Source organism: Panulirus ornatus, chromosome 34 (genome assembly GCF_036320965.1).
Source record: "Panulirus ornatus isolate Po-2019 chromosome 34, ASM3632096v1, whole genome shotgun sequence".
NCBI classification, from domain to species: Eukaryota; Metazoa; Arthropoda; class Malacostraca; order Decapoda; family Palinuridae; genus Panulirus; species Panulirus ornatus.
Genome location: NC_092257.1, coordinates 5,377,997 through 5,399,352, shown reverse-complemented (window position 1 = coordinate 5,399,352; position 21,356 = coordinate 5,377,997). Strand labels below are relative to the sequence as shown.

Genomic DNA, 21,356 nt, shown 5'->3' with positions numbered 1-21,356 from the left:
TAATTTATCTTGCATCTGAACTGTAGTGGATGTGTAAAGATCAATAGTGTAAGAAATCATTTGCGTAAGTTGTTTTTGAGGAAACTGGGTAGTTGCAACGGCATAAGCTATCATTTGTAGAATTGATTGGTTGGCAATTAAGAAAGCGGAAAGCTTAATTTAAGAGCAGGGATGACCTGCATGTACTCAGAGAACTACGCAGTTTATTTCAAGGATTGTATTTTTTGATTTTGAGGGATGGATACTGAAACTGTTTTATTCCATAAAGAAATGGAAAAATATTGCCGTGCCTGTCCTTTGTTTATTGATGTGTTTTGATAATTTACAGCATGATCTTCAAAATATAAATCGTAGTTCCAATTATCATAAAAAAAAATAACCTTCTAGATTCTCGAAAGAGAGACTACAGAGTAGAAAGTATTCCAATTTTAAATGTACTTGGGTGAGATGATATTCTCCATTTATATCTTTCCACATCTCAAAAGCTAAAGTTGAAATCCAGAATCTCGAAGGAAATCCGGATTACCGTTGTAGAAACGCACCCAGGCTCGGGCTACTGGGGAATGTTTGTCAACTCAGGTGTTGCTACGTCTGGGATTTCGTCATGTTCCGGTTTTAAACCCCGTCGGAAATGTTAAGATAGCTGTCACCAGCCACAACTGTTGCAGTTATTTGGTAGGTGTTGTGGGAAAGCTTATTCCAAGAAATGTCGTGTATGATAAAGAAGGATTTACAGTGTATTAGATATGAAATAGTCATTATTAAGTTATCGTCGCGCGACTTGGTATTAGACCAGTCTGTTCAGGTCAAGTTTAGGTCCGCACCGTCGTAAGTTTAAAGTATTGAGCAATTTGATTTTCCTTTTGGTTCTTTGTTGGTCATAGAATGAAATATAGAATGCCTGTGCTTGATGTACGGCCCAACGGGGGCCGAAGTGTTTTCGGAATCCCATAGTACATTGTTTAGATAGCTCTATCCTGGTCCATTGCCAAGCCTTACCAAATGTTTAGACTCACCAAGTCACCACAGAGGCTATTGTGTTATGGAGGCCATAGTGCTAATGGTGCCCAAGATGACAGCTGCCTTACAGGCAAATGTGTCGAGCAGTCCTCACTTCAACATAATTGATAGACTAACCTTACATTAGGAATTAACTACGATTTGTTACGCATTCTGAGGAGCACTGAATATACTCATGTAATTAGATAGCAGCATTGGAATAATGTTTACGGTATTAGACTTTACGTACCCCAGTACCCATCTGTGGTATGAATGACCGTTAGGTTGGATTACTTTTGTTACACATTTTCCTTCTAGGTATGTGTCCTTATGTGATGACTCTCCCCACGGATCCTGGTAATGCTTTGACTTTTTTTTTTTTGAGCATCTCATGTTATGCTGTGGTATTGGATAAGACAATAAGGATGAGGATTTTGAATATAGGGGAAAATTTTGGTTGATTAATGAAGTAAATGAAAAATGAAAAATTAACACATTGGTTATTATTCCTGTCAGCAGTATTTTGTGCATTAGTTGTTACTGGTGGATTAGACTATACTGTGAACTACTTTATTTTGGACTGTTGATTAAGATCCATTGTAGGGGTATTGTAGAAATAAAATGGATTTGTGTGAAACACATAGCAGTGTACTTTTATCAGTATAAATGATTTAGAGAGAGAGGAAATGTTTATCTACGTCAGGTAGATACAGTAGGTAATAGTAATTGGCAGGAACATTAGGTAGGAGCTTCTGACAACACTGTGCTGAAGTTGCCCTCTGCCAGTGGCCTTGCTAAGTAAGGGTGTGGCACTAAAGGCTATGAAGCAGCACTGGGAATCATCAGTTATGGCGACTCTTATTCTGTGAACACCCATTTGAGGGAGGTTCCAAAGGAACAGGCATCAGAGTCATGTTTAGGTCCGCAATGTCGTAAGATTAAAGTATTGAGCAATTTGATTTTCCTTTGGTTCTTTGTTGGTCATAGAATGAAGTATAGAATGCCTGTGCATTCTATATAGATATGAACATAGGCCATTACTGCTGAATGGATTGTAAATGAGGATTAAGAGGTAGTGAGCTCATCAGAAGGCAAGAAGGTAGAGATTTCTTACCCCTAGGGATCTTTAGAGACTCCTAAAGCTCACACGACACTACCTTAGAGAGAAGCAGTTTTCATTCTTCAATGTTCACCCTTTTCACTCTATATTTTCTTTTTCATAATGCTACATGTGCACAATATATGCTATTTTTCTTAAAAAACAAAAGTAAAGTGATAGCTTCTGTATAGGCTTTACATGGATCTAGGCCTTGGCTGTGAAAACTGTTGTATTGTCCAGAATTTGGAAAGTAAAAAAAAAAAGGAATGTCCAGGTCTTGAGATTGTGGATGTTGTAACTTTATCTCAGAATTCACATGAGGTAATTTTTTTCCAGAATATCTTGTATTATTTCATTATTTAGTCATATAAGTTTAATATACTCCAGTGTCACTTTAAATTGATATTTAAAAGTATGTAAAAAACATTCAGTTTGTAAGTGTCCAAGGTTAGTGTATATAGATTATCCCTTACATTCAGTAGCTTCACTAAATAATGTATTAACATTTGCAGATAAAGTGCAGATAACTGGCCCAGCAACAATGAACTGTGATGATAAAGCAAGCCTCTGCTCCCTGGTGATGAATATAACATCAGCCACAAGTGCTTTCATTGGTTAGTTGGAGCTACATTGGTGTCACATACTCTTATGATTTTGTATTTTTAGTTTACTGTGTAACACTATCTCTTTAAGCCAAGTATTCTCTATCATATCGCATACTTGTTTGAACTGTATATTTTTGTTCAAACATTTGATTGGTTTGCATATCTGAGTCAGCTAACTCCTTTACAGGACCACTGCTTTTTAAGTAGGGGTACTACAGTGGTTGAGAGAGCAGAAGAGGGTGTTTTGAAATGGTTTGGTCACATGGAGAGAATGAGTGAGGAAAGATTGACCAAGAGGATATATGTGTCTGAGGTGGAGGGAACGAGGAGAAGTGGGAGACCAAATTGGAGGTGGAAAGATGGAGTGAAAAAGATTTTGAGTGATCGGGGCCTGAACATGCAGGAGGGTGAAAGGCGTGCAAGGAATAGGGTGAATTGGAACGATGTGGTATACCGGGGTCGACGTGCTGTCAGTGGATTGAACCAGGGCATGTGAAGCATCTGGGGTAAACCATGAAAAGTTCTGTGGGGCCTGGATGTGGAAAGGGAGCTGTGGTTTCGGTGCATTATTACATGACAGCTAGAAACTGAGTGGGAACGAATGGGGCCTTTGTTGTCTTTCCTAGTGCTACCTCGCACACATGAGGGGGGAGGGGGATGTTATTCCATGTGTTGCGAGGTAGCGATGGGAATGAATAAAGGCAGACAGTATGAATTATGTACATGTGTATATATGTATATGTCTGTGGATATATATATATGTATACATTGAGATGTATAGGTATGTATATTTGCGTGTGTGGACGCTTATGTATATACATGTGTATGGGGGTGGGTTTGGCCATTCTTTCGTCTGTTTCCTTGCGCTACCTCGCTAACACAGGAGACAGCAGGCAGGGCAAAGTAAATAAATAGATATATTTTTTTTTTTTTTTTTGCTTTGTCGCTGTCTCTCGCGTTTGCGAGGTAGCGCAAGGAAACAGACGAAAGAAATGGCCCAACTCACCCCCATACACATGTATATACATACACGTCCACACACGCAAATATACATACCTACATAGCTTTCCATGGTTTACCCCAGACGCTTCACATGCCCTGATTCAATCCACTGACAGCACGTCAACCCCGGTATACCACATCGATCCAATTCACTCTATTCCTTGCCTTCCTTTCACCCTCCTGCATGTTCAGGCCCCAATCACACAAAATCTTTTTCACTCCATCTTTCCACCTCCAATTTGGTCTCCCACTTCTCCTCGTTCCCTCCACCTCCGACACATATATCCTCTTGGTCAATCTTTTCTCACTCATTCTCTCCATGTGCCCAAACCATTTCAAAACACCCTCTTCTGCTCTCTCAACCACGCTCTTTTTATTTCCACACATCTCTCTTACCCTTACGTTACTTACTCGATCAAACCACCTCACACCACACATTGTCCTCAAACATCTCATTTCCAGCACATCCATCCTCCTGCGCACAACTCTATAGATAGCCCACGCCTTGCAACCATACAACATTGTTGGAACCACTATTCCTTCAAACATAGCCATTTTTGCTTTCCGAGATAATGTTCTCGACTTCACACTTTCTTCAAGGCTCCCAGGATTTTCGCCCCCTCCCCCACCCTATGATCCACTTCCGCTTCCATGGTTCCATCGGCTGCCAGATCCACTCCCAGATATCTAAAACACTTTACTTCCTCCAGTTTTTCTCCATTCAAACTTACCTCCCAATTGACTTGACCCTCAACCGTACTGTACCTAATAACCTTGCTCTTATTCACTTTTACTCTTAACTTTCTTCTTTCGCACACTTTACCAAACTCAGTCACCAGCTTCTGCAGTTTCTCACATGAATCAGCCACCAGCGCTGTATCATCAGCGAACAACAACTGACTCACTTCCCAAGCTCTCTCATCCCCAACAGACTTCATACTTGCCCGTCTTTCCAAAACTCTTGCATTCACCTCCCTAACAACCCCATCCATAAACAAACAACCATGGAGACATCACACACCCCTACCGCAAACCTACATTCACTGAGAACCAATCACTTTCCTCTCTTCCTACATGTACACATGCCTTACATCCTCGATAAAAACTTTTCACTGCTTCTAACAACTTGCCTCCCACACCATATGTTCTTAATACCTTCCACAGAGCATCTCTGTCTACTCTATCATATGCCTTCTCCAGATCCATAAATGCTACATACAAATCCATTTGCTTTTCTAAGTATTTCTCACATACATTATTCAAAGCAAACACCTGATCCACACATCCTCTACCACTTCTGAAACCACACTGCTCTTGCCCAATCTGATGCTCTGTACATGCCTTCACCCTCTCAATCAATACCCTCCCATATAATTTACCAGGAATACTCAACAAACTTATACCTCTGTAATTTGAGCACTCACTCTTATCCCCTTTGCCTTTGTACAATGGCACTATGCATGCATTCCGCCAATCCTCAGGCACCTCACCATGAGTCATACATACATTAAATAACCTTACCAACCAGTCAATAATACAGTCACCCCCTTTTTTAATAAATTCCACTGCAATACCATCCAAACCTGCTGCCTTGCCGGCTTTCATCTTCCGCAAAGCTTTTACTACCTCTTCTCTGTTTACCAAATCATTTTCCCTAACCCTCTCACTTTGCACACCACCTTGACCAAAACACTCTATATCTGCCACTCTATCATCAAACACATTCAACAAACCTTCAAAATACTCACTCCATCTCCTTCTCACTTCACCACTACTTGTTATCACCTCCCCATTTGCGCCCTTCACTGAAGTTCCCATTTGCTCCCTTGTCTTACGCACTTTATTTACCTCCTTCCAGAACATCTTTTTATTCTCCCTAAAATTTAATGATACTCTCTCACCCCAACTCTCATTTGCCCTCTTTTTCACCTCTTGCACCTTTCTCTTGACCTCCTGTCTCTTTCTTTTATACATCTCCCACTCAATTGCATTTTTCCCTGCAAAAATTGTCCAAATGCCTCTCTTCTCTTTCACTAATAATCTTACTTCTTCATCCCACCACTCACTACCCTTTCTAATCAACCCACCTCCCACTCTTCTCATGCCAGAAGCATCTTTTGCACAATCCATCACTGATTCCCTAAATACATCCCATTCCTCCCGCACTCCCCTTACTTCCATTGTTCTCACCTTTCTCCATTCTGTACTCAGTCTCTCCTGGTACTTCCTCACACAAGTCTCCTTCCCAGGCTCACTTACTCTCACCACCCTCTTCACCCCAACATTCACTCTTCTTTTCTGAAAACCCATACAAATCTTCACCTTAACCTCCACAAGATAATGATCAGGCATCCCTCCAGTTGCACCTCTCAGCACATTAACATCCAAAAGTCTCTCTTTCGCGCGCCTGTCAATTAACACATAATCCAATAACGCTCTCTGGCCATCTCTCCTACTTACATACGTATACTTATGTATATCTCGCTTTTTAAACCAGGTATTCCCAATCACCAGTCCTTTTTCAGCACATAAATCTACAAGCTCTTCACCATTTCCATTTACAACACTGAACACCCTATGTATACCAATTATTCCCTCAACTGCCACATTACTCACCTTTGCATTCAAATCACCCATCACTATAACCCGGTCTCGTGCATCAAAACCACTAACACACTCATTCAGCTGCTCCCAAAACACTTGCCTCTCATGATCTTTCTTCTCATGCCCAGGTGCATATGCACCAATAATCACCCATCTCTCTCCATCAACTTTCAGTTTTACCCATATTAATCGAGAATTTACTTTCTTACATTCTATCACACACTCCCACAACTCCTGTTTCAGGAGTACTGCTACTCCTTCCCTTGCTCTTGTCCTCTCACTAACCCCTGACTTTACTCCCAAGACATTCCCAAACCACTCTTCCCCTTTACCCTTGAGCTTCGTTTCACTCAGAGCCAAAACATCCAGGTTCCTTTCCTCAAACATACTACCTATCTCTCCTTTTTTCACATCTTGGTTACATCCACACACATTTAGGCACCCCAATCTGAGCTTTCGAGGAGGATGAGCACTCCCCACGTGGCTCCTTCTTCTGTTTCCCATTTTAGAAAGTTAAAAAAAAATACAAGGAGGGGAGGATTTATTTTTATTTATTTATTTTGCTTTGTCTCTGTCTTCCGCATTGGCGAGGTAGCGCAAGGAAACAGAAGGGGGCCAGGTGAGGATATTCCCTCAAAGGCCGAGTCCTCTGTTCTTAACGCCACCTCGCTAACGCAGGAAATGGCGAATAGTACGAAAGAAAAAAGAAAAGAATATATATATATCCCTAGGGTTAGGGGAGGAAGAATACTTCCCACGTATTCCCTGCGTGTCGTAGAAGGCAACTAAAAGGGGAGGGAGCAGGGGGCTGGAAATCCTCCCCTTTCTTTCTTTTTTTTTTTAATTTTCCAAAAGAAGGAACAGAGAAGGGGGCTAGGTGAGGATATTCCCCCAAAGGCCCAGTCCTCTGTTCTTAATGCTACCTCGCTAACGCGGGAAATGGCAAATAGTTTGAAAAAAATATATATATATATATATATATATATATATATATATATATATATATATATATATATATATATATATATTTTTTTTTTTTTTTTGCTCTGTCGCTGTCTCCCGCATTTGCAAGGTAGCGCAAGGAAACAGACGAAAGAAATGGCCCAACCCACCCCCATACACATGTATATACATACGTCCACACACGCAAATATACATACCTACACAGCTTTCCATGGTTTACCCCAGACGCTTCACATGCCCTGATTCAATCCACTGACAGCACGTCAGCCCCGGTATACCACATCGCTCCAATTCACTCTATTCCTTGCCCTCCTTTCACCCTCCTGCATGTTCAGGCCCCGATCACACAAAATCTTTTTCACTCCATCTTTCCACCTCCAATTTGGTCTCCCTCTTCTCCTTGTTCCCTCCACCTCCGACACATATATCCTCTTGGTCAATCTTTCCTCACTTATCCTCTCCATGTGCCCAAACCACTTCAAAACACACTCTTCTGCTCTCTCAACCATCCTCTTTTTATTTCCACACATCTCTCTTACCCTTACGTTACTCACTCGATCAAACCACCTCACACCACACATTGTCCTCAAGCATCTCATTTCCAGCACATCCATCCTCCTGCGCACAACTCTATCCATAGCCCACGCCTCGCAACCATACAACATTGTTGGCACCACTATTCCTTCAAACATACCCATTTTTGCTTTCCGAGATAATGTTCTCGACTTCCACACATTCTTCAAGGCCCCCAGAATTTTCACCCCCTCCCCCACCCTATGATCCACTTCCGCTTCCATGGTTCCATCCGCTGCCAGATCCACTCCCAGATATCTAAAACACTTCACTTCCTCCAGTTTTTCTCCATTCAAACTCACCTCCCAATTGACTTGACCCTCAACCCTACTGTACCTAATAACCTTGCTCTTATTCACATTTACTCTTAACTTTCTTCTTCCACCCACTTTACCAAACTCAGTCACCAGCTTCTGCAGTTTCACACATGAATCAGCCACCAGCGCTGTGTCATCAGCGAACAACAACTGACTCACTTCCCAAGCTCTCTCATCCCCAACAGACTTCATACTTGCCCCTCTTTCCAAAACTCTTGCATTTACCTCCCTAACAACCCCATCCATAAACAAATTAAACAACCATGGAGACATCACACACCCCTGCCGCAAACCTACATTCACTGAGAACCAATCACTTTCCTCTCTTCCTACACGTACACATGCCTTACATCCTCGATAAAAACTTTTCACTGCTTCTAACAACTTTCCTCCCACACCATATATTCTTAATACCTTCCACAGAGCATCTCTATCAACTCTATCAACTCTATCATATGCCTTCTCCAGATCCATTATATATATATATATATATATATATATAATTGGGAGGTGAGTTTGAATGGAGAAAAACTGGAGGAAGTGAAGTGTTTTAGATATCTGGGATTGGATCTGGCAGCGGATGGAACCATGGAAGCGTAAGTGGATCATAGGGTGGGGGAGGGGGCGAAAATTCTGGGAGCCTTGAAGAATGTGTGGAAGTCAAGAACATTATCTTGGAAAGCAAAAATGGGTATGTTTGAAGGAATAGTGGTTCCAACAATGTTGTATGGTTGCGAGGCGTGGGCTATGGATAGAGTTGTGCGCAGGAGGATGGATGTGCTGGAAATGAGATGTTTGAGGACAATGTGTGGTGTGAGGTGGTTTGATCGAGTAAGTAACGTAAGGGTAAGAGAGATGTGTGGAAATAAAAAGAGCGTGGTTGAGAGAGCAGAAGAGGGTGTTTTGAAATGGTTTGGGCACATGGAGAGAATGAGTGAGGAAAGATTGACCAAGAGGATATATGTGTCGGAGGTGGAGGGAACGAGGAGAAGAGGGAGACCAAATTGGAGGTGGAAAGATGGAGTGAAAAAGATTTTGTGTGATCGGGGCCTGAACATGCAGGAGGGTGAAAGGAGGGCAAGGAATAGAGTGAATTGGAGCGATGTAGTATACCGGGGTTGACGTGCTGTCAGTGGATTGAATCGGGGCATGTGAAGCGTCTGGGGTAAACCATGGAAAGCTGTGTAGGTATGTATATTTGCGTGTGTGGACGTATGTATATACATGTGTATGGGGGTGGGTTGGGCCATTTCTTTCGTCTGTTTCCTTGCGCTACCTCGCAAACACGGGAGACAGCGACAAAGCAAAAAAAAAAAAAAAAAAAAATATATATATATATATATATATATATATATATATATATATATATATATTATATATGTATGTAGCATTTATGGATCTGGAGAAGGCATATGATAGAGTTGATAGAGATGCTCTGTGGAAGGTATTAAGAATATATGGTGTGGGAGGCAAGTTGTTAGAAGCAGTGAAAAGTTTTTATTGAGGATGTAAGGCATGTGTACGTGTAGGAAGAGGAAAGTGATTGGTTCTCAGTGAATGTAGGTTTGCGGCAGGGGTGTGTGATGTCTCCATGGTTGTTTAATTTGTTTATGGATGGGGTTGTTAGGGAGGTGAATGCAAGAGTTTTGGATAGAGGGGCAAGTATGAAATCTGTTGTGGATGAGAGAGCTTGGGAAGTGAGTCAGTTGTTGTTCGCTGATGATACAGCGCTGGTGGCTGATTCTGTGAGAAACTGCAGAAGCTGGTGACTGAGTTTGGTAAAGTGTGTGAAAGAAGAAAGTTAAGAGTAAATGTGAATAAGAGCAAGGTTATTAGGTACAGTAGGGTTGAGGGTCAAGTCAATTGGGAGGTGAGTTTGAATGGAGAAAAACTGGAGGAAGTAAAGTGTTTTAGATATCTGGGAGTGGATCTGGCAGCGGATGGAACCATGGAAGTGGAAGTGGATCATAGGGTGGGGGAGGGGGCGAAAATTCTGGGAGCCTTGAAGAATGTGTGGAAGTCGAGAACATTATCTCGGAAAGCAAAAATGGGTATGTTTGAAGGAATAGTGGTTCCAACAATGTTGTATGGTTGCGAGGCGTGGGCTATGGATAGAGTTGTGCGCAGGGGGATGGATGTGCTGGAAATGAGATGTTTGAGGACAATGTGTGGTGTGAGGTGGTTTAAATCGAGTAAGTAACGTAAGGGTAAGAGAGATGTGTGGAAATAAAAAGAGCGTGGTTGAGAGAGCAGAAGAGGATGTTTTGAAATGGTTTGGGCACATGGAGAGAATGAGTGAGGAAAGATTGACCAAGAGGATATATGTGTCGGAGGTGGAGGGAACGAGGAGAAGAGGGAGACCAAATTTTAGGTGGAAAGATGGAGTGAAAAAGATTTTGTGTGATCAGGGCCTGAACATGCAGGAGGGTGAAAGGAGGGCAAGGAATAGAGTGAATTGGAGCGATGTGGTATACCGGGGTTGACGTGCTGTCAGTGGATTGAATCGGGGCATGTGAAGCGTCTGGGGTAAACCATGGAAAGCTGTGTAGGTATGTATATTTGCGTGTGTGGACATATGTATATACATGTGTATGGGGGTGGGTTGGGCCATTTCTTTCATCTGTTTCCTTGCGCTACCTCGCAAACGCGGGAGACAGCGACAAAGCAAAAAAAGAAAAAATATATATATATATATATATATATATATATATATATATATATATATATATAAATATATATATATATATATATATATATATATATATATATATATATATATATATATATATACATATATATATATATATATATATATCCCTGGGGATAGGGGAGAAAGAATACTTCCCACATATTCCCTGCGTGTCGTAAAAGGCGACTAAAACGAGAGGGAGCAGGGGGCTGGAAATCCTCCCCTCTTGTTTTTTTTTTATTAATTTTCCAAAAGAAGGAACAGAGAAGGGGGCCAGGTGAGGATATTCCCTCAGAGGCCCAGTCCTCTGTTCTTAACACTACCTTGCTAATGCGGGAAATGGCAAATAGTTTGAAAAGAAAAATTATATATATAAATGTATATATTTAAAAAGCGAGATATACATAAGTATATGTATGGAAGTAGGAGAGATGGCCAGAGAGCATTATTGGATTATGTGTTAATTGACAGGCTTGCGAAAGAGAGACTTTTGGATTTTGATGTGCCGAGAGGTGCAACTGGAGGGATGTCTGATCATTATCTTGTGGAGGCGAAGGTGAAGATCTGTAGGGGTTTTCAGAAAAGAAGAGAGAATGTTGGGGTGAAGAGAGTGGTGAGAGTAAGTGAGCTTGGGAAGGAGACTTGTGTGAGGAAGTACCAGGAGAGACTTGAGTACAGAATGGAAAAAGGTGAGAACAAAGGAGGTAAGGGGAGTGGGGGAGGAATGGGATATATTTAGGGAAGCAGTGATGGCTTGCACAAAAGATGCTTGTGGCATGAGAAGAGTGGGAGGTGTGTTGATTAGAAAGGGTAGCAAGTGGGGGGATGAAGAAGTAAGATTATTAGTGAAAGAGAAGAAAGAGGTATTTGGACGATTTTTGCAGGGAAAAAATGCAAATGAGTGGGAGATGTATAAAAGAAAGAGGCAGGAGGTCAGGAGAAAGGTGCAGGAGGTGAAAAAGAGGGCAAATGAGAGTTGGGGTGAGAGAGTATCGTTAGATTTTAGGGAGAATAAAAAGATGTTTTGGAAGGAGGTAAATAAAGTGCGTAAGACAAGGGAGCGAATGGGAACTTCAGTGAAGGGAGCTAATGTGGAGGTGATAACAAGTAGTGGTGATGTGAGAAGGAGAGGGAGTGAGTATTTTGAAGGTTTGTTGAATGTGTTTGATGATAGAGTGGCAGATATAGGGTGTTTTGGTCGAGGTGGTGTACAAAGTGAGAGGGTTAGCGAAAATGATTTGGTAAACAGAGAAGAGGTAGTAAAAACTTTGCGGAAGATGAAAGCCGGCAAGGCAGCAGGTTTGGATGGTATTGCCCTGGAATTTATTAAAAATGGGGTGACTGTATAGTTGACTGGTTGGTAAGGTTATTTAATGTATGTATGATTCATGGTGAGGTGCCTGAGGATTGGCAGAATGCTTGCATAGTGCCATAGTACAAAGGCAAAGGGGATAAGAGTGAGTGCTCAAATTACAGAGGGATAAGTTTGTTGAGTATTCCTGGTAAATTATATGGGAGGGTACTGATTGAGAGGGTGAAGGCATGTACAGAGCATCAGATTGGGGAAGAGCAGTGTGGTTTCAGAAGTGGTAGAGGATGTGTGGATCAGGTGTTTGCTTTCAAGAATATATGTGAGAAATACTTAGAAAAGCAAATGGATTTGTATGTAGCATTTATGGGATCTGGAGAAGGCATATGACAGAGTTGATAGAGATGCTCTGTGGAAGGTATTAAGAATATATGGTGTGGGAGGCAAGTTGTTAGAAGCAGTGAAAAGTTTTTATTGAGGATGTAAGGCATGTGTAGTAGGAAGAGAGGAAAGTGATTGGTTCTCAGTGAATGTAGGTTTGTGGCTGGGGTGTGTGATGTCTCCATGGTTGTTTAATTTGTTTATGGATGGGGTTGTTAGGGAGGTGAATGCAAGAGTTTTGGAAAGAGGGGCAAGTGTGCAGTCTGTTGTGGATGAGAGAGCTTAGGAAGTGAGTCAGTTGTTGTTCGCTGATGATATAGCGCTGGTGGCTGATTCATGTGAGAAACTGCAGAATCTGGTGACTGAGTTTGGCAAAGTGTGTGAAAGAAGAAAGTTAAGAATAAATGTGAATAAGAGCAAGGTTATTAGGTACAGTAGGGTTGAGGGTCAAGTCAATTGGGAGGTAAGTTTGAATGGAGAAAAACTGGAGGAAGTAAAGTGTTTTAGATATCTGGGAGTGGATCTGGCAGCGGATGGAACCATGGAAGCGGAAGTGAATCATAGGGTGGGGGAGGGGGCGAAAATTCTGGGAGCGTTGAAGAATGTGTGGAAGTCGAGAACATTATCTCGGAAAGCAAAAATGGGTATGTTTGAACGAATAGTGGTTCCAACAATGTTGTATGGTTGCGAGGCGTGGGCTGTGGATAGAGTTGTGCGCAGGAGGGTGGATGTGCTGGAAATGAGATGTTTGAGGACAATGTATGGTGTGAGGTGGTTTGATCGAGTAAGTAATGTAAGGGTAAGAGAGATGTGTGGAAATAAAAAGAGTGTGGTTGAGAGAGCAGAAGAGGGTGTTTTGAAATGGTTTGGTCTCATTAAGAGAATGAGTGAGGAAAGATTGACCAAGAGGATATATGTGTCAGAGGTGGAGGGAACGAGGAGAAGTGGGAGACCAAATTTTAGGTGGAAAGATGGAGTGAAAAAGATTTTGAGTGATCGGGGCCTGAGCATGCAGGAGGGTGAAAGGGGTGCAGGGAATACAGTGAATTGGAATGATGTGGTATACCGGGGTCGACATGCTGTCAATGGATTCAACCAGGGCATGTGAAGCGTCTGGGGTAAACCATTGAAAGTTGTGTGGGGCCTGGATGTGGAAAGGGAGCTGTGGTTTCGATGCATTATTACATGACAGCTAGAGACTGAGTGTGAACAAATGGGGCCTTTGTTATCTTTTCCTAGCGCTACCTCGCACACATGAGGGGGGAGGGGGGGTTATTCCATGTGTGGCGAGGTGGCAATGGGAATGAATAAAGGCAGACAGTATAAATTATGTTTTTTTTTTATTATTTTATTTTGCTTTGTCGCTGTCTCCCGCGTTAGCGAGGTAGCGCAAGGAAACAGACGAAAAAATGGCCCAATCCGCCCACATACACATGTATATACATACACGTCCACACACGCAAATATACATACCTATACATCTCAATGTACACATATATATACCCATACAGACATATACATGTATACACATGTACATAATTCATACTGTCTGCCTTTATTTGTTCCCAACGCCACCTCGCCAGACATGGAATAACAACCCCCTCCCCCTCATGTGTGCGAGGTAGCGCTAGGAAAAGACACCAAAGGCCCCATTCGTTCACACTCATCAGTCTCTAGCTGTCATGTAATAATGCACTGAAACCATAGCTCCCTATCCACATCCAGGCCCCACACAACTTTCCATGGTTTACCCCAGACACTTCACATGTCCTGGTTCAATCCATTGACAGCACGTCGACCTCGGTATACCACGTCGTTCAAATTCACTCTATTCCTTGCATGCCTTTCACCCTCCTGCATGTTTATGCCCCGATCACTTAAAATCTTTTTCACTCCATCTTTCCACCTAAAATTTGGTCTCCCACTTCTCTTCGCTCCCTCCACCTCTGACACATATACTCTCTTTGTCAATCTTTCCTCACTCATTCTCTCCATGTGACCAAACCATTTCAAAAGCACCCTCTTCTGCTCTCTCAACCACACTCTTTTTATTTCCACACATCTCTCTTACCCTATTATTACTTACTCGATTAAACCACCTCACACCACATATTGTCCTCAAACATCTCATTTCCGGGACATCCACCCTCCTGCGCACAACTCTATCCATAGCCCACGCCTCGCAACCATACAACATTGTTGGAACCACTATTCCTTCAAACATACCCATTTTTGCTTTCCGAGATAATGTTCTCAACTTCCATACATTCTTCATTGCTCCCAGAATTTTCGCTCCCTCCCCGACGCTATGATTCACCTCCGCTTCCATGGTTCCATTGGCTGCCAGATCCACTCCCAGATATCTAAAACACTTTACTTCCTCCAGTTTTTCTCCATTCAAACTTACCTCCCAATTGACTTGACCCTCAACCCTACTGTACCTAATAACCTTGCTCTTATTCACATTTACTCTTAACTTTATCCTTTCACACACCTTACCAACTCAGTCACCAGCTCCTGCAGTTTCTCACATGAATCATCCACCAGCGCTGTATCTTCAGCGAACAACAACTGACTCACTTCCCAAGCTCTCTCATCCCCAACAGACTTCATACTTGCCCCTCTTTCCAAAACTCTTGCATTCACCTCCCTAACAACCCCATCCATAAACAAATTAAACAACCGTGGAGACATCACACACCCCTGCCACAAACCTACATTCACTGAGAACCAATCACTTTCCTCTCTTCCTACACGTGGCAGTTGAGGGAATAATTGGTATAGGTGGAGTGTTCAGTGTTGTAAATGGAAATGGTGAAGAGCTTGTAGATTTATGTGCTGAAAAAGGACTGGTGATTGGGAATACCTGGTTTAAAAAGCGAGATATACATAAGTATACGTATGTAAGTAGGAGAGATGGCCAGAGAGTGTTATTGGATTATGTGTTGATTGATAGACGCACGAAAGAGAGACTTTTGGATGTTAATGTGCTGAGAGGTGCAACTGGAGGGATGTCTGATCATTATCTTGTGGAGGCGAATGTGAAGATTTATGGGGGTTTTCAGAAAAGAAGAGAGAATGTTGGGGTGAAGAGAGTGGTGAGAGTAAGTGAGCTTCGGAAGGAGACTTGTGTGAGGAAGTACCAGGAGAGACTGAGTACAGAATGGAAAAAGGTAAGAACAAAGGAGGTAAGGGGAGTGGGGGAGGAATGGGATGTATTTACGGAAGCAGTGATGGCTTGCGCAAAAGATGCTTGTGGCATGAGAAGCGTGGGAGGTGGGTTGATTAGAAAGGGTAGTGAGTGGTGGGATGAAGAAGTAAGATTGTTAGTGAAAGAGAAAAGAGAGGCATTTGGACGATTTTTGTAGGAAAAAATGCAAATGAGTGGGAGAGGTATAAAAGAAAGAGGTAGGAGGTCAAGAGAAAGGTGCAAGAGGTGAAAAAGAGGGCAAATGAGAGTTGGGGTGAAGAGTATCATTAAATTTCAGGGAGAATAAAAAGATGTTTTGGAAGGAGGTAAATAAAGTGCGTCAGACAAGGGAGCAAATGGGAACTTCAGTGAAGGGGGCTCATGGGGAGGTGATAACAAGTAGTGGTGATGTGAGGAGGAGATGGAGTGAGTATTTTGAAGGTTTGTTGAATGTATTTGATGATAGTAGAGTGGCAGATATAGGGTGTTTTGGTCAAGGTGGTGTGCAAAGTGAGAGGGTTAGGGAAAATGATTTGGAAAACAGAGAAGAGGTAGTAAAAGCTTTACGGAAGATGAAAACCGGCAAGGCAGCAGGTTTGGACGGTATTGCAGTGGAATCTATTAAAAAAGGGGGTGACTGTATTGTTGACTGGTTGGTAAGGTTATTTAATGTATGTGTGACTCATGGTGAGATGCCTGAGGATTGGCGGAATGCGTGCATAGTGCCATTGTACAAAGGCAAAGGGGATAAGAGTGAGTGCTCAAATTACAGAGGTATAAGTTTGTTGAGTAAATAAATTATACATTTCCTTTTTCCATAGCCAGAGGTTGAACCATTATGTGACATTCATTTTTTTCATTCATTTCAAGCTAGAAGTTTCAGTTTTCTAAATTATTTCTTACATTTTTCATATGTACATATATGTATGTGTGTGTGTGTATATGTGCGTATGTATGTGTATGTGTGTGTATGTGTATATGTATATATATATGTATATTATCCCTGGGGATAGGGGTGAAAGAATACTTCCCACGTATTCCTCGCGTGTCGTAGAAAGCGACTAGAGGGGACGGGAGCGGGGGGCCAGAAATCCTCCCCTCCTTGTATTAACTTTCTAAAATGGGAAACAGAAGAAGGAGTCACGCGGGGAGTGCTCATCCTCCTCGAAGGCTCAGAGTGGGGTGCCTAAATGTGTGTGGATGTAACCAAGATGTGAAAAAAGGAGAGATAGGTAGTATGTTTGAGGAAAGGAACCTGGATGTTTTGGCTCTGAGTGAAACGAAGCTCAGGGTAAAGGGGAAGAGTGGTTTGGGAATGTCTGGGGAGTAAAGTCAGGGGTTAGTGAGAGGACAAGAGCAAGGGAAGGAGTAGCAATACTCCTGAAACAGGAGTTGTGGGAGTATGTGATAGAATGTAAGAAAGTAAATTCTCGATTAATATGGGTAAAACTGAAAGTTGATGGAGAGAGGTGGGTGATTATTGGTGCATATGCACCTGGGCATGAGAAGAAAGATCATGAGAGGCAAGTGTTTTGGGAGCAGCTGAATGAGTGTGTTAGTGGTTTTGATGCACGAGACCAGGTTATAGTGATGGGTGATTTGAATGCAAAGGTGAGTCATGTGGCAGTTGAGGGAATAATTGGTATACATGGGGTGTTCAGTGTTGTAAATGGTAATGGTGAAGAGCTTGTAGATTTATGTGCTGAAAAAGGACTGATGATTGGGAATACCTGGTTTAAAAAGCGAGATATACATAAGTATACTTATGTAAGTAGGAGAGATGGCCAGAGAGCGTTATTGGATTACGTGTTAATTGACAGGCGTGCGAAAGAGAGACTTTTGGATGTTAATGTGCTGAGAGGTGCAACTGGAGGGATGTCTGATCATTATCTTGTGGAGGCTAAGGTGAAGATTTGTATGGGTTTTCAGAAAAGAAGAGTGAATGTTGGGGTGAAGAGGGTGGTGAGAGTAAGTGAGCTTGGGAAGGAGACCTGTGTGAGGAAGTACCAGGAGAGACTGAGTACAGAATGGAAAAAGGTGAGAACAATGGAAGTAAGGGGAGTGGGGGAGGAATGGGATGTATTTAGGGAATCAGTGATGGATTGCGCAAAAGATGCTTGTGGCATGAGAAGAGTGGGAGGTGGGTTGATTAGAAAGGGTAGTGAGTGGTGGGATGAAGAAGTAAGAGTATTAGTGAAAGAGAAGAGAGAGGCATTTGGACGATTTTTGCAGGGAAAAAATGCAATTTAGTGGGAGATGTATAAAAGAAAGAGACAGGAGGTCAAGAGAAAGGTGCAAGAGGTGAAAAAAAGGGCAAATGAGAGTTGGGGTGAGAGAGTATCATTAAATTTTAGAGAGAATAAAAAGATGTTCTGGAAGGAGGTAAATTAAGTGCGTAAGACAAGGGAGCAAATGGGAACTTCAGTGAAGGGCGCAAATGGGGAGGTGATAACAAGTAGTGGTGATGTGAGAAGGAGATGGAGTGAGTATTTTGAAGGTTTGTTGAATGTGTTTGATGATAGAGTGGCAGATATAGGGTGTTTTGGATGAGGTGGTGTGCAAAGTGAGAGGGTTAGGGAAAATGATTTGGTAAACAGAGAAGAGGTAGTGAAAGCTTTGCGGAAGATGAAAGCCGGCAAGGCAGCAGGTTTGGATGGTATTGCAGTGGAATATATTAAAAAAGGGGGTGACTGTATTGTTGACTGGTTGGTAAGGTTATTTAATGTATGTATGACTCATGGTGAGGTGCCTGAGGATTGGCGGAATTCGTGCATAGTTCCATTGTACAAAGGCAAAGGGGATAAGAGTGAGTGCTCAAATTACAGAGGTATAAGTTTGTTGAGTATTCCTGGTAAATTATATGGGAGGGTATTGATTGAGAGGGTGAAGGCATGTACAGAGCATCAGATTGGGGAAGAGCAGTGTGGTTTCAGAAGTGGTAGAGGATGTGTGGATCAGGTGTTTGCTTTGAAGAATGTATGTGAGAAATACTTAGAAAAGCAAATGGATTTGTATGTAGCATTTATGGATCTGGAGAAGGCATATGATAGAGTTGATAGAGATGCTCTGTGGAAGGTATTAAGAATATATGGTGTGGGAGGAAAGTTGTTAGAAGCAGTGAAAAGTTTTTATCGAGGATGTAAGGCATGTGTACGTGTAGGAAGAGAGGAAAGTGATTGGTTCTCAGTGAATGTAGGTTTGCGGCAGGGGTGTGTGATGTCTCCATGGTTGTTTAATTTGTTTATGGATGGGGTTGTTAGGGAGGTAAATGCAAGAGTTTTGGAAAGAGGGGCAAGTATGAAGTCTGTTGGGGATGAGAGAGCTTGGGAAGTGAGTCAGTTGTTGTTCGCTGATGATACTGCGCTGGTGGCTGATTCATGTGAGAAACTGCAGAAGCTGGTGACTGAGTTTGGTAAAGTGTGTGGAAGAAGAAAGTTAAGAGTAAATGTGAATAAGAGCAAGGTTATTAGGTACAGTAGGGTTGAGGGTCAAGTCAATTGGGAGGTGAGTTTGAATGGAGAAAAACTGGAGGAAGTGAAGTGTTTTAGATATCTGGGAGTGGATCTGGCAGCGGATGGAACCATGGAAGCGGAAGTGGATCATAGGGTGGGGGAGGGGGCGAAAATTCTGGGGGCCTTGAAGAATGTGTGGAAGTCAAGAACATTATCTCGGAAAGCAAAAATGGGTATGTTTGAAGGAATAGTGGTTCCAACAATGTTGTATGGTTGCGAGGCGTGGGCTATGGATAGAGTTGTGCGCAGGAGGATGGATGTGCTGGAAATGAGATGTTTGAGGACAATGTGTGGTGTGAGGTGGTTTGATCGAGTGAGTAACGTAAGGGTAAGAGAGATGTGTGGAAATAAAAAGAGCGTGGTTGAGAGAGCAGAAGAGGGTGTTTTGAAGTGGTTTGGGCACATGGAGAGAATGAGTCAGGAAAGATTGACCAAGATTATATATGTGTCGGAGGTGGAGGGAACGAGGAGAAGAGGGAGACCAAATTGGAGGTGGAAAGATGGAGTGAAAAAGATTTTGTGTGATCGGGGCCTGAACATGCAGGAGGGTGAAAGGAGGGCAAGGAATAGAGTGAATTGGATCGATGTGGTATACCGGGGTTGACGTGCTGTCAGTGGATTGAATCAAGGCATGTGAAGCGTCTGGGGTAAACCATGGAAAGCTGTGTAGGTATGTATATTTGCGTGTGTGGACGTATGTATATACATGTGTATGGGGGTGGGTTGGGCCATTTCTTTCGTCTGTTTCCTTGCGCTACCTCGCAAACGCGGGAGACAGCGACAAAGTATAATAAATAATAAAATATAATAAGTTTGTTGAGTATTCCTGGTAAATTATATGGGAGGGTATTGATTGAGAGGGTGAAGGCATGTAGAGAGTATCAGATTCGGGAAGAGCAGTGTGGTTTCAGAAGTGGGTGTTGATCAGGTGTTTGCTTTGAAGAATGTATGTGAGAAATACTTAGAAAAGCAAATGGATTTGTATGTAGCATTTATGGATCTGTAGAAGGAATATGATTGAGTTGATAGAGATGCTCTGTGGAAGGTATTAAGAATATATGGTGTGGGAGGCAAGTTGTTAGAAGCAGTGAAAAGTTTTTATCGAGGATGTAAGGCATGTGTATGTGTAGGAAGAGAGGAAAGTGATTGGTTCTCAGTGAATGTAGGTTTGCGGCAGGGGTGTGTGATGTCTCCACGGTTGTTTAATTTGTTTATGGATGGGGTTGTTAGGGAGGTGAATGCAAGAGTTTTGGAAAGAGGGGCAAGTATGAAGTCTGTTGTGGATGAGAGAGCTCTGGAAGTGAGTCAGTTGTTGTTCGCTGATGATACAGCGCTGGTGGCTGATTCATGTGAGAAACTGCTGAAGCTGGTGACTGAGTTTGGTAATGTGTGTAAAAGGAGAAAGTTAAGAGTAAATGTGAATAAGAGCAAGGTTATTAGGTACAGTAGGGTTGAGGGTCAAGTCAATTGGGAGGTAAGTTTGAATGGAGAGTAACTGGAGGAAGTAAAGTGTTTTAGATATCTAGGAGTGGATCTGGCAGCGGATGGAACCATGGAAGCGGAAGTGAATCATAGGGTGGGGGAGGGGGCGAAAATCCTGGAAGCCTTGAAGAATGTGTGGAAGTCAAGAACATTATCTCGGAAAGCAAAAATGGGTATGTTTGAAGGAATAGTGGTTCCAACAATGTTGTATGGTTTTGAGGCGTGGGCTATGGATAGAGTTGTGTGCAGGAGGGTGGATATGCTGGAAATGAGATATTTGAGGACAGTGTGTGGTGTGAGGTGGTTTGATCAAGTAAGTAATGTAAGGGTAAGAGAGATGTGTGGCAATAAAAAGAGCGTGGTTGAGAGAGCAGAAGAGGGTGTTTTGAAATGGTTTGGGCACATGGAGAGAATGAGTGAGGAAAGATTGACCAAGAGGATATATGTGTCGGAGGTGGAGGGAACGAGGAGAAGTGGGAGACCAAATTGGAGGTGGAAAGATGGAGTGAAAAAGATTTTGAGTGATCGGGGCCTGAACATGAAGGAGGGTGAAAGGCGGGCTAGGAATAGAGTGAATTGGATCTATGTGGTATACCGGGGTTGATGTGCTGTCAGTGGATTGAATCAGGGC

The 21,356-nt window shown here is 42.5% G+C and overlaps 1 protein-coding gene across 2 annotated transcripts in view; it reads left to right on the top strand.

The window, feature by feature from the left end:
* Nucleotides 1-542: 542 nt before the first annotated feature.
* Nucleotides 543-21,356, top strand: part of LOC139759794 (DGAT1/2-independent enzyme synthesizing storage lipids) — a 66,900-nt gene continuing 46,086 nt past the window's right edge. Inside the window, exons 1-2 of one of the 2 annotated variants that reach the window (XM_071682260.1) lie at nucleotides 543-675; nucleotides 2,611-2,712. In XM_071682260.1, coding sequence (XP_071538361.1) covers nucleotides 2,640-2,712 — 73 coding nt within the window. In that variant the 5' untranslated portion in view covers nucleotides 543-675; nucleotides 2,611-2,639. Of the gene's footprint in view, nucleotides 676-2,610; nucleotides 2,713-21,356 lie in introns of those variants that run through there. The other variant, XM_071682261.1, reaches the window with a different exon arrangement.